Source organism: Mus caroli, chromosome 16 (assembly GCF_900094665.2).
Source record: "Mus caroli chromosome 16, CAROLI_EIJ_v1.1, whole genome shotgun sequence".
NCBI lineage: Eukaryota > Metazoa > Chordata > Mammalia > Rodentia > Muridae > Mus > Mus caroli.
In genome coordinates, this window is record NC_034585.1 from 35,813,267 (window position 1) to 35,826,872 (window position 13,606).

The 13,606-nt window shown below is 46.4% G+C and overlaps 1 protein-coding gene and 1 pseudogene across 3 annotated transcripts in view; one reads left to right on the forward strand and one right to left on the reverse strand.

Annotated features, from left to right (window-relative positions):
- The first annotated feature begins 480 nt into the window (after positions 1–480).
- The window catches only part of B4galt4 (beta-1,4-galactosyltransferase 4), a 28,224-nt gene continuing 15,098 nt past the window's right edge, over positions 481–13,606 (forward strand). The window contains exons 1-3 of one of the 3 annotated variants that reach the window (XM_021184902.1): positions 481–585; positions 10,304–10,701; positions 12,213–12,445. In XM_021184902.1, the coding sequence (XP_021040561.1) occupies positions 10,449–10,701; positions 12,213–12,445 (486 nt within the window). In that variant the 5' untranslated portion in view covers positions 481–585; positions 10,304–10,448. Of the gene's footprint in view, positions 653–905; positions 993–10,303; positions 10,702–12,212; positions 12,446–13,606 lie in introns of those variants that run through there. The other 2 variants (XM_021184903.1, XM_029470197.1) reach the window with 2 other exon arrangements.
- LOC110311535 lies at positions 7,060–8,617 on the reverse strand (annotated as a pseudogene).

Genomic DNA, 13,606 nt, shown 5'->3' on the forward strand with positions numbered 1-13,606 from the left:
ACTGAAGTTGTTTTGTGTGTGTGTGTGTTTGTGTGCTCGATTTCATGGTTCTCAAACATGAACTTTATAAATGACAATGTCGCCTGGTAATGTCACGCAAAATAAACATGTAATTGTAGACTTCTGGATTCTATGATGTGGCCTGAAGCCACCCTTCATTTAATGTTGCCCAGAGAAGCCAAAAGGTTGCACATTCCTGTAAGTCCAAAGCGTCATTTTTCTGCTCTGTAAAGCACTGGGATGTGATCTCTTTTCCAGGTTCCGGTGACGTCCCGGGGGATGGAATCTGAGAAGCGCCTGGAGCCTAACTAGTTATCCTCAGTAAGGTTTGTGATCTAAAGACTACGGTGTCACCCCTTTTAATTCTCAAGCTCCCGCAGCGCGTGGTGGGATTGGCCGGCGGGAGGGTGCACCAGGTCCTGAGAGAACCGGGCGGACCCGCCCCCTCGATGGCGCTGCCCGCGAGGCGGAGCCGGGGCTGCAGAGCCGCCTCCCGGCGGCGCAGGCGGTTCACGAGGGCGATCCCCGGGGCTGCTCCTCACCACCTCCCCTTCCCCGGGCGGCCTCCCGGTGGCCGCGTCCGGGGTGAGTACGCCGGGCCGGAGCTCCGCTGCTGCGCGCTCCGAGCGGCCATCGTCGGGCTGTGAGCCGGGTGGGTCCACTGGATGGGGCCGGGAGGACGCGGAGCCTGTGCGCTCAGGCCTCCGGGCGGCTGTCCCGCCGGGCGAGCGGCGGGCGAGTTGGGGGCCTGCAGAGGCCCACCTTGGCCGGGCTCCGGCTTCCGTGCCGGTGCCCCAGAGCTCAGAGCTGGGGAGATGCTGCGCGCAGCGGGGAGATGCAGGGTGCATCCGGCTGTGTCCGGCGTTCCGGGTGCTGGTGTCTCCGGCGCCTCTACCTGGAAAAGGCCCATCCTTCTCCGTCCGGGTCAGACAGCCTTTCACCTGGGGAAACAGCTCATCTGATCTGTACTTCCATGCCTGAAAGGGCCCGAGGTACCTTCGGCCAAGCCAGGGGCACTCACATGGGGTTTGAAGGGCTTGAGACCCACCTGCCGTGTGTAGGTCGGGCACCTGTTCCCTCCAGGGTCTGTGGATCTGTATCACTGGATCTTATGGTTTCCCTTAGATAAGGGCGATTGGTTAGGAGTTCGGGTGCTGAAGGGTGTGGAGGAGAAGTATCTAGAGAAGGCCTTTGCGGGGAGGTAACCTTAGGAGGGTATTAGCCAAGTCTGGTGCCTGTGGGTTGCAAAGTGTTCAGAAGTGAGCCAGGAGGCAGGAGGATGTGGGGGTGCCCCGGGCGCGGGCTGATCTCCCCAGTGGTTTGGTAATGAAAGAGCAGACAGAAGGTGGTAATTTGAGAGTTGAGAAAAGGCCTCTCGGTCTCATTTTTAAAAAATCATTAACTGGTGTGTGTGTGTGTGTGTGTGTGTGTGTGTGTGTGTGTGTAATGAATCTTCAAACTCAAGGAATGTCAGATATGATTCAGGTTGAGAAAGTGAAATTCAAGATAGAGTTGAAGGCTGCCCGCCCCCCACCCCCCACCCCAACCCTGCCAGAGCGTGCAGGAATGCGCCTCTGGGAAGGAAACACTGCCTTGTTGGTTGGTCTTCTCTTCTCTTCTCTTCTCTTCTCTTCTCTTCTCTTCTCTTCTCTTCTCTTCTCTTCTCTTCTCTTCTCTTCTCTTCTCTTCTCTTTCCTTTTCTTAACAGTAATATTGATTTTGACATTTTTCTTTGGGAGTTTTCTTTTTATTCATTGTATATTTTCTTCATTTACATTTCAAACGCTGTCCCAAAAGTCCCCTATCCCCCCCACCCCCTACCCACTCAACTCCCAAATCTTGACCCTGGCTTTCCCCTGTACTGAGGCATATAAAGTTTGCTAGACCAAGGGTCCTCTCTTCCCAATGATGGCCAGTTAGGCCATCTTCTGCTACATATGCAGCTAGAGACACGAACTCTGGGGGTACTGGTTAGTTCATATTGTTGTTCCACCTATAGGGTTGCAGACCCCTTCAGCTCTTGGGTACTTTCTCTAGCTCCTACATTGGGGGTTTTCTTTTCTTCTGTTCTTCAAGTGAAATTTTAAGAACAGATTTGGCCTTTGTGTGGACACTGAAAACTCCGTGAAATAGCACAAACCTCTGTGTGCCTGACCGAATTTGAGAGAGGTCCACAACTTTGATGGGGGATGGGGGCATCTCAAAGTCAATTGCTGACCATGCCGAACTGTTTGGTGAAGAATAGGTAGGGAGGGCCATAACGGCGACTCTGTTACTACATTCTGTGTGCCACTTGATATAGGTATTTAGTCCCTTCTCTGAGCTGTGCTAGTAATAGTGTGTGCCCTGGGAACCAACCACCAAACAAACGTCTCTTGGAAGCCCTTTTATCCACACTGGGACCATCCAAATCAAGTCAGCCTAGAACTCATGAATGCAGTCCAGACTGGCCTGGAACTGGGTGGGTAATCCTCATGCTTCAGTCTTAGTGCTGGTATTATAACTGTGAACCATTGGCGACTTCTGACTATTTTTTTTTTTCTTTTGTAAAACCATCAGAGTTACCCAGGTTCCTGTTTAAAATACAAATTTCTTGGCTCCACCCCAGACCATTGAAACAAAACCTTTGGGTGTGGACCCAGGAATAGGTATTTTAAGAAGAGTACACAGGGTACACAGTACAGGCTTCTCTGGCTAATGCTGAAGAGCACACACACACACACACACACACACAGACTCACACTGAGGATAAAAGTATATGTGTAGATAGGGGTTTGAAAGGCATTTTTAGAACAGGTCCTCTTAGCATTTATATGATCAAGTTGCCACCAGCTTTATGCAACGGATCATTACTGTCCCCTGTCTATAATAATGTCATTTAAAAAAATTTAGGATATTTTAAAGGACAACTAGTTAGTTTTTACTTTTTAAAATTATTTATAACAGCTTTGTTTCTGGTAATGAGCCATACCAACACTGAATTAGAAACACAGCTTTCTTAGATTTGTCTCAGTGACTATTTCTGCTATTTTGTACAGGTCGCTATCATGAACACATGTACTGCACAATTGGGATTGTATATACACTTTCATGCTATTTTTTACTTGGCTATGGCAAGCTCTTCCTCCATAGTTAGGGTCTTTTAAACACTCATTTTTGGGGGGTACATACTTATGTGCACCTGAGCATGAGAAGGCTGGGGAACAACCATTTGTGTCATTGGGATTAAGGCCAGTGGCACCATTCCTGGCTTTTAGGGAGATTCTGTAGCTCAACGTCAGGTTCTTGTGCGGTAAGCACCTCACTGACTGAACTCTCTCTCTAGTCCCTTAAACACCTTTTAATAAAAATATATGCTCTAGGGTGTGATATTGGTGAAACCAGATCCCTGTTATTAACTTTTGAGTTCATCTCAAGGTTTTGCTATTTTTGGCAGTGTGGACGTCAATACAACAATCTCCTCTGATTGTATACTGAATGATGTAATCAAGAGTTATATATAGTGAAATGTGTTTTTAAAAAAATCCCATTTTCATATATCTTTTTACTCCTTTTTTTTTTCCATCAGAAGGACAATTGCCATTTCTCAGGGTTCCGTTCCATCTGAGGTCTGTTCTCCTTCGTTGGGTCTGAGACTTCACAGCATGTGAGAGTCACCTCTTGTTTAAATTTCAGCCCGGGTCTCAGACGTAGCTCTTCGGACCTATCAGTTCTGGTGTGGAAAACCTATAGCTTTGTCCACTCCTCCAGAGAGCTGACCAAAGCACATTTGGAGCCACAGATGAGAAGTGTTTTTAAGTAAAAGTCAGATACACTCAGAAAATCCAGATCACTGTCCTGGAAACACTCATACACTTGATAAGAAGTTGAACTAATATTTTAAGACATGAGCTGCCTGCTTTTATTTTGTTTTTTTTTTTTTGTTTGCTTGTTTGTTTTGTTTTGTTTTTTCCCAAATTATCTCAGAGCTTCCCAGCCCTAAGGACCATTGGTAGACCTGACCTGTGATGGCTACAGAAGTGGACTCCTATGACCCACTGCAGAATTATCAGATAGCTGCAAACAGACATGGGAAGGCATATTCAGTGAGCCTCTACTGAAATCTCTCACCAGAAACCCTCGTGACTTCTGTAAACATCTATCCCATAAAACAACTTCAGCCACTTGCTAGTTCAGTTTATGTCATGTTTCCCAGCAACTTTTGTTTTAAAATGGGTGTTGCAGGGCCACAAGCATGCCCTTGAAGGAGGTAGTGGGTGCCTGCCCCTTCCTCTTTCTCCATTCTTTTTTTGTCTCTGAGGTGAGACATTTTGCTTCCTGCATGCCACCTACCATGATATGTTGCCTCACCATAGCACATAAACAATTGCCCATGGGCCAAAACACATCAAACTGTGAGCCAGATTGTTTCTAAGGTGGTCATCTAGAGCGTGTGCACTGTTGGGCAGAAGGCCGAGATAAATGCACACAGTGCAGCTCAGTAGCAGCCCCTCTTTGTTCAATAGTCAGTGACAGAGGGAAGGGGTAACAGGCTTGATCCAGTGTTGTTTTAGAAAGGTAAATGGGAGGGTGCTGCTATGAGTCTTTGCTACTGTTAACCCTCTCCTAGGGTCATACTTCTCTATGTAGCCTTGGCTGTCCTGGAACTCACTCTGTAGACCAGGCTGGCCTCGGACTCAGAGATCTGCCTGCCTCTGCCTCTGCCTCTGCCTCTGCCTCTGCCTCCCAAGTGCTGGGATCAAAGACTTGCACCACCACCACCAACTTCATTCTCCCTTTTTAAATATCGCATCTCTTTCTTCAGTAGGCTTGAATTGTGTTCTCTTCATATAGTATATCTTAGAAAGTTATATGTTAGGTTGATTTGAGACATCACAAATACACAGAGTTGCAAATCTTTTTGAGAATTCAGTTATTTACCAAGCATCGATTGGGGATATACTCAGGGTCTCTGACTTTATGAGTTGTTTTTTTTACAACATTTTGTAATACTTTAATTTTAGATTGCTTAAAAGTTTTAAAAATGATACAGAAAGTTTACGTAGCATCTTCTAATATATTTATTCCTTTACACAGCAGTGAGACTTTATCAATACTATCTCGACTTCATTTCTCAATACTGCTGATAGACGTCATTTCTCAATACTAGTGACAGGTTTTTGAGGTCAGTAGGTTTTACCTGGTCATTTGATAACCTCTTTAAGGTGATGTTGGCTTTTGATAACCTTTTTAAGGTGATGCTGGCTTCTCTGTATAGTTATCAATTGCAGTTAACATTAAGGGAGAGTCTTTGCAACCATAGAGACAAAACTGTTCATTCTCAAATCTTCATCAGTTGATTCTTTTTTTTTAATTAGGTATTTTCCTCATTTACATTTCCAATGCTATCCCAAAAGTCCCCCATACCCACCCCCCCATCAGTTGATTCTTAATGCCTATGGTGAAGCCAGACTGACGCAATGATTGCTGTAGTGTTTGCTTAGTGGGGTTTTTTCCCCTCCTCTTGGCTGCTAAATTGTAAGTTTCCTGTATGAAAGAGATATCTTTTGTCTCCTATTCCTTTCTTTATTTGATCAGTTATGTCAATATATACTCATGGAAATTAATTTTATTCTGTAGATTAAAATACAGAGCACATTTTAAAACTTAAATGTTTCTAGTTGGGAGCCATAATAGAGTGTTATCAGCCTTTCCTCCGCACTGCCCAGAGAATCTCGAGGTAGCAAGACCAAGTGCCTGGGGTGACGTGCCCACACACCGTGTCTGTGGTAGCTTTAGAGGTCTTAGGATACAGATTTTGGTGCCTACCAGCTGCTGAATGCCATCATAGCCTTTCTATCCGGTGCAGGAACATTTACCGCATAAACGTGGCACCTTGGAGGCATGGAAATGGTGTCTGTTTGTGCCCAGTTGCTGTTGGTTATAGCTTACCTTCCTTATTAGATAATCTTTACTATTATGGAAAGTTTAAAAAACACACAGACATACAAAGACCGTGAGCTCTTATGTCATTGTCTCCTAACTATGTTTTACCATGTTTTACCGGTCTCGTTTCTTGGGTTCCTCTTCGTCGGAGTGAGAAGAGGCGACGAGAGCACGTTTGAAAATCAAACTGTAGACATTCAGGGCAGGGAGAAGACTGAACTAAAGAAGGGCAGTACTTCCCTTTTGGCCCGTGGGTGTCCGCCGCGCCTGTGGGTGTCCACCATGCCTGTGGGTGTCCACCGTGCCTGTGAGTGTCCATGCCTGTGCTTAGAATTGGCAGGTGCTCAGAGCAGACCCATTGCATTGAGGGAAGGGAAAGCTTGCTGGTGGGGGCTCACAGCACACACCTTTAATCGCAGAGCTCAGAGGCAGGGGCAGGGGCAGGGGCAGGGGCAGGGGCAGGGGCAGGGGCAGGTCGATCTTTATGAATTAGAGGCCAGCCTAGGCTACAGAATGAGTTCCAGGACAGCCAGGGCTACACACAGAAACCTTGTCTCAAAAAACAAAACAAGACAACAACAAAACAAAAACCAAAAAAAAAAAAAAAAAAAACCAAACCAACCAACCAACCAAACAACCAAATCAAAAAACCAAACTCTATGGCAGATTTCTAGACTGGGAAGGTGGGTGAGGGTTACCCTAAAATAACTCCTTCATGACTTTGTTCTTTGAGGATTCCCCTGTCCTTTCCCATATCAGTGTCTTGATTATATAGGAGAATGGCCCCAGGAGGAGAGAGAGCATCAAGCTTATTTAATTAATAGTACAAATAAGTCCGATGGCACCTTCCCCGGGGTCCCATTCCAGGAGTCACCTGCCCTGGGGGTAATGTTTGTTTGAAAAGACATTTTGCTTCTGATTACAAAGGTATTAGTAGAAGTATTATATACTTCAAATTACAAGCATATTATATGCTCACTGAAAGAAAACTGGAAATTATTATCACAAGTATCTATACTCCATCAGAGGTATGATTAGGATTAACTTGGCTAATATTCTGATAACACATGACTCACTGTGGTAGTCAGCAAACCCCTTGCAGTTCTGGAAATGCAGGAGGTGTTTGGGTAATACTTAATCAGGAAAGAGGTTGTGGTAAGTTGGAAGAGGTACATACGCTGCTGTTACCATTTTACCAGCAAACCACCTGCCATGCAGTGCATGGATAGCAGCAATAGTGGCAGCAATAGATGGGCACTTCACATACACACTGCCCTGAGCTGAATTTTTGTCAACATTGATACAAATGACTCCTCCCTGTTTATTACATTCTTCAATGACATCATCTTTAATCTCTGTCTCATGTCCAACTTCTTCTTCTGTTTGAGGATTAACCATGTTAGGAAGTTGGAAACATTGTGTTGCACGAGGTAGAACAGACAGAGCTGCAGCTAGAGCTGAGGCTTTGGTCAGTTGGGAAAGTCGTGTTTGCAAATCTATAAGAAAAGAGGATTCCGCCACAGCACCAAATGCCAAAGGGCCACTCATTTGCAAAGCTTGTTGGGTTGCTGGTAGAATCTGCAAACTGGAACCCTCCACAAGTCTTGCCGTGAACTGGAGACATCCAGTTGTTCCCAAGTCAATTCCAGTCCTTTCTAGTTCATCACCGTCCAAAAATGAACTAGCACTCAAAGCATCAGTTCGTTCAGTAACATGGCCAACTATCATTGGTCTCCCAGCTACCTCGAATCCATTACGCCATTCCAAAGCCTTTTTGGCACGTTCTGAGTCAGATGATGTAATGGCTCCACATCTCTTAGAACCACTGGTTTCACTATCCATCATAAACTGAATACTTTCAATCCTCCCGAAAGGTTCAGAGATCCCCGAAAGCATATCTTCAGCTATGCTAAGGTTTAACGAGCCCACATAGAGCCCCATAGGCCCAGCATTTTCCTTCGGTACGTTGTTTGCCAGTGCAGCAGCTCTGTTTTTCTTTTTTTTTCCCTGCCTGTGATGCCTGGACTATGACTGGCACTCCTAAAACTCCTTGGCCAGTTAACCCAGTTGCTAGAGGCACGGAGCTGACATCAACAAATTCCACATAGGCAATTCCTTTGGAACGTCTTGAATCTCTATCAGAAGTCATTCTCACATCTTGAACCTTTCCTACTGCAGAGAGAAAGTCTTCTAAATGTCTTGGTGGGGTTCTTCCTGCCAGTTGCACGCAGAAAACTGTCCTTGCGTCCCTTTCCTTGGGAGTGAGATTAATCAATAGGTTCCCTCACAGGGCTCGGGTCTTTGCTGAATGGACTTTTGCTTCAGAACGGCTTCTGTAGGGACTTCTGTGGTGGCCTCAGAATCTTCTATCTTTGACTTCCTGATTCGTCTCCTTTGCTTCGACTTCGTTTCCTCTCTCGGCTTTTGCTCTTTTTCCTTTCTCTGTCTCTACTTCACTTCCATTCTTTACTTTTGCTTCTTTCTCTCCCATGACTATGACTTCTCCTCTTGCTGCCCCCACCCCCCCCTTTTGTTACGTTCTTCATGGCCGTTAGCACTTGTTCTCATCCTTATGACTGATAGTTCACGCTGGAATCAAAGGTGAATTCATGGGAGTAGAAGTGAGGTAAGTGAGGCAAGTCTTCCTGTAAGAGGCCCCAAGCATTGCTTCAATATCAATATCTTCTGCCATTTTCTCTACTCCCCTGTGTGGGTTTTCTCGTGCCTGTGCTTGACTCAGGACCCAACCCTGGGACAGCATTGGTCAGCTCCCTGAAATGGCCCTCCCAAGTTTTATCTAAGCTAGGGGAACATGCCGAGAGAGGTTGTCTCCAAACCTCTGGTCACTTCTATGACGGGTAGAGGGTAGATCTCTCTCACACAGAGGTGTTCTAAAAGCATTTCCCCACCCCCATTTCTCACAGAAATAAGTTTTGCCTTTGAACTTTCTTCTGTGCCACCAGTTTTATAGAGAACACTTAAACTTATAAGGGGGTAAGTGGTTATTATTAAAGTGGGTCATGAAGGTTAAGCCTTCATGCTGGAATTAATAGTCATATAAAAAGAACAAGAGATATGAAATCTGGATTTTAATCTCTGAATGTGTGTGTGTGTGTGTGTGTATACTTGTGTACCAAGGAAAAGTCATTAGGGGTATAACCAGTACGAGGGCCCTCAACAAGAGGCTAACCACACTGGACCCCAATCTGAGGTTTCCAGAAAGCCCCCAGAAGTGGAAGAAGCCAAGTCACAGGATTTTATTACCACCGCCAAGCAGGCTGAGATGGAAAGGTCACAGCCTCTGCGGCTGCTTAAGAAGTACAAGCCTGCAATGAACCCTGGGCCACCCCACAGACAGATCTCTTCGTGTACACAGGGAGCTATAGCTGCCAATTGGGGAGGGCTGGAGCCAGCTCTTGGGAGGCCCTGAAGGTGGGTGGTATACATACTTACTGTACTGGCTTTTCCTTTCTTGTCACTTGAGATATAATCAGAAGTATTTCCTTGTTGGTCCATAGCACAGACAGTCTGTTTGGCTATGGAAATGAACTAGAGTCTGGCTTCAGGACTCGCTGCATTTTCCTTGGTAAGATGTTTGGGATTTGAGGCATACTGTGACTTTGAGGGTGCAGAAAGGATGTGGGGGTGTTGTAAGCTGCAGCCCACAGGCCCTCCACAAGTACCCTTACCATCTAGTGAATGCACTGGTGTAGATGGTGGGCCCTAAGTACCCTGAAAAGCTGGTTTTCTTTTGTTGTTGTTGTTGTTAATAACTAAGAGCATAACACCTCTTGGAGATGAATTTGTATTAGTTCACCTCATGGTACTGAAGTATGAAACCAAGGACAATTTATCACCTGTGAGAAACACCTTTGATAGAGTGGCGGTCCAGGCAGCTGCCAGTACATCCACATTGGCCATTCCTGGACCAGTCTCTTTAATGTAGCAGTGAGGATGATGGCCCCTGTTTAGTGCATCCCAGGAGGCTGGTCAGTATTTCTATGCTAGTCCAGCTCTGTAGGAAGGTAGATATTGTCTAGGTAGGTATCATTTTACCCCCACATTACAGATAAAGGAGCTCCGGGAAGATAAGGACGCTCAATGAAGTGACTAGGCATAGGTCACGTGGCTCATAAGTGGTAGAGAGCCCAAGTCCCTGCTCTTGACTTTTTTTTTTCTCATAGACTATTCACAACCTCTGTTTGGGTCCCCTTGTGTTTCTTGTCCCACCCCACCATACTCTGTTGGGCTCTGCCCTGGGCTAGCATCTCACTGAGACCGCAGCTCAGCTGGGATTGGGTTTCTAATGAGTACTGAGGTCTTGTCATTTTAGGACAGGATTTCCATTCATAATCCATCCTTTGTGATTGTCTTTCAGTGATCTCTGGGCTAGAACTGCTGAGCAGTGGCAAACATTACCTCATGAGTTTCCATCAAATCCCCGGTCATACTGGAAAAGTACAATTTGAAACCTCCTCACTCCAGCTGAAACAGAGATACAGATTACTCACAACCTAAGAGACATGGGCTGCAACCCACCTTATCACCTCTCCTACAAGTTACGATTGTTGCTGCTCTTTACCCTGTGCCTGACGGTGGTTGGGTGGGCCACCAGCAACTACTTTGTGGGTGCTATTCAAGTGATCCCCAAGGCAAAGGACTTCATGGCTAGTTTCCACAAGGTCATACATTTGGGGAATGAAGAAACTCTGGGCCATGATGGGGCCACGAAAAAACCAGAGCTTGCTAACTGCCCTTCGGTGTCTCCAAACCTCAGTAAGTATATGCTGTTTGTGTTCTGTAAGTACTACAAAAAGTTACTTCACTGATGTACAGGAAAGTATGAATAGTAGAATAATAATTCAGTTTTGCAAAATAGCTATACCTTGGCGTCAGCATGCCAGTTTTTTTTTTTTTTAAATTATGGCATATTCCAAGAATTTTGTGAGGCCCTTACTCCTTTCATTCCATATCCTGACTCCAGGACTCATGGGCCTTTGAACCTGACAGACAGGACAGACATGGGCTTGTGTGTGGCCGCGGCAACTGAACATTCTGTTCCAATTCCAGTTTGTCGATTCTCATCAATAATACAGTTCGTTCCTATCCTGCGAATCATCCTAATTTTATCATCCATACTATATTACATCAACCAGTTTGGAGTTGTTCTGCCCCCACGTGGTGGTTCTCACTGTCTCAGTGGGTATCGGGGTGTACCTGTGTGCTACACCTGCTGTGTTACCACTTAAGTCACAGTCTTTCTGTGGACACAGTAAGCAGGCGGTGTGGGGGTGGGGGTCTGTCATTCTAGCTGTGTAGTCCAGCTGCCCTCCCAGACAGGCAGCTATGGCTTCCTGTCATCTACACTAGGAGAGAGGTCTGCTGGGCGGCCTGGGGCTCTTCGTAGGCCTGTTGTTTGTAACCTGCTTGTGGGAACTGCAGCATGTCTATCTTAGCATGCCTAAGACTGTTGAGAGAGGCCACTTGGAGATGAAGGGGTTTAGTACAGCCTGTTAGCAGCTTGCAGATTTAAAGCTTCTCTAATGTATGTGGGATCTTAAAGGGCACAGAGGAGATGATCTCAGTTCCTAAGCAGAACTCTGCCTCCGCTATCCTTTGTATGCAGGTCAGGAAAAGGGGGTTACTTACTTCAGTCTGATATTCGAAGCCCTGCTCAGGATTGATTACCGTGGACAGCCTCGAATTTCACGGGTAGATGCTGTGCTAACTGAAAGCATCTACCCTGGCATGGTGGGAGAGGAATGTAGGCCATTGTCATCCTGGCTAGGGAGTCTGGTGGGCTTCAGCTTCTTCCTGGTGCCTCGCCCACAGGGACCTAAGCATGAGGAGTGTAGGGCAGAAGTGGGAAGAGGGCCTCACGCAGGAGGTGGAGTCTGTAGAATGTTCTTGGCTTTCATATTCCATCCTTCTTGGTAGAGGAGTTACTGTGTCTTGCCCTGATCATTAGTGGGTGGTGAAGTGGCTGGGCAGTCTGCGTGGTTCACTCAAAAAAAAAAAAAAAAAAAAAAAATGGATCATGAAGCCAGAGTTGATTGGCCAGGCACGGGAAATGCTCTTACACACCAGTTACTTGCTTTGTCAGCAGGCTGCCATTGTCTTAGTGCTCTGTGTACGGCTCATGAGACTTCCATCCAGAGAGCAGTAGGACCTGTGGTCCTCACGGGGCTACAGGCGGAGGGCCAAGCCTTCATCTGAATCAGCTGTGTAAACCCCAGAGCTCCGTGCCCTGGCTCTGATTACGACCATGTGTCCGGTGTTGATTGCAGGAGGCCAGAGCAAGCTCGTTTTTAAGCCGGACCTCACGTTGGAGGAAATAGAGGCTGAGAACCCCAAAGTGTCCAGAGGCCGGTATCACCCTGAGGAATGTAAGGCTCTGCAGCGGGTGGCCATCCTCATTCCCCACAGGAACAGAGAGAAGCACCTGGTCTACCTGCTGGAACACCTGCATCCCTTCCTGCAGAGGCAACAGCTGGACTACGGCATCTATATCATCCACCAGGTGAGGGTGGGCTTCCCTGGACCCTGGAGTCTGTGCAGGAAACAACGTGCCTGTCTGTGGTGGCGCATGCCTTTAATCCCAGCACTCGGGAGGCAGAGGCAGGCGGATGTCTGAGTTCGAGGCCAGCCTGGGCTACAAAGTGAGTTCCAGGACAGCCAGGACTATACAGAGAAACCCTGTCTCGAAAAAACAAAAAACAAAAGAACCAAAAAAAAAAAAAAACCCAAAAAACCAAAACACATTATCATCAGAAAGAGAATTGTCCTCCCTCACCCACCCTCGAGGAGAGCAGAGGAAATTCTAATCCTGAATTTGGAGCCATGGGGTGAAGCCCTAGGAAGTGTCATTGTCCTAACATGCACTTTGGGAGGAAGCCTGTTTTTTGAGAGCACCCCCCCCATACCATGTTAGCCAGTGCTAGCCCACACACACCCCTGAGGTCTCCTACTTCTCCTATTCCTTATAGGTTTGCCCTATGTTACCCAAGATGGGTTTGGGCTTCAGCCTGTTGTTACTGAATGCGGCTGTGCAGGAGAGATCTCAAGAGCGATTTCATGGAGGGCTGAGTGGTACAGGCAGCTAGTTGTGTGGCTTCATGGTCACCTTGACCTTTAACCCCACCACTACTTACGATGTCAAGCTGGTGATGTTTAATTTTTCACTGTCCTGACTCACTCATTTGGCTTCCAGAAGTGGTTAGTAAGAACAGCATATAACTGTCTGTAGGCTGCCTGGGAAGAGTTCAGCTTTGAGGTCAGTCCGTCACTGGTGGGTGACTAAACATGCCTGTAATTGGTAGTAAAGTTTACTAAATGAAAGATAGAGCAGCAGCTTAAACATCTGTGTCTAAACTTTGTAATATCATCCCGGGCCATTCAAATAATGCTCCCTCAGGTCCTTATAAACTCTAATAAAGCTGGGCGTGGTGGCGCACGCCTTTAATCCCAGCACTCGGAAGGCAGTGGCAGGCAGATTTCTGAGTTCGAGGACAGCCTGGTCTACAAAGTGAGTTCCAGGACAGCCAGGGCTATACAGAGAAACCCTAAATAGAAAAAATAAAAAAAAAAAAAAAATCCAAAAAACCAACCAACCAAAAACCAAAATAACAAACAAACAAAACAAACCAATCATACACATTGGCCATGGTTGCGCCAGCCTATG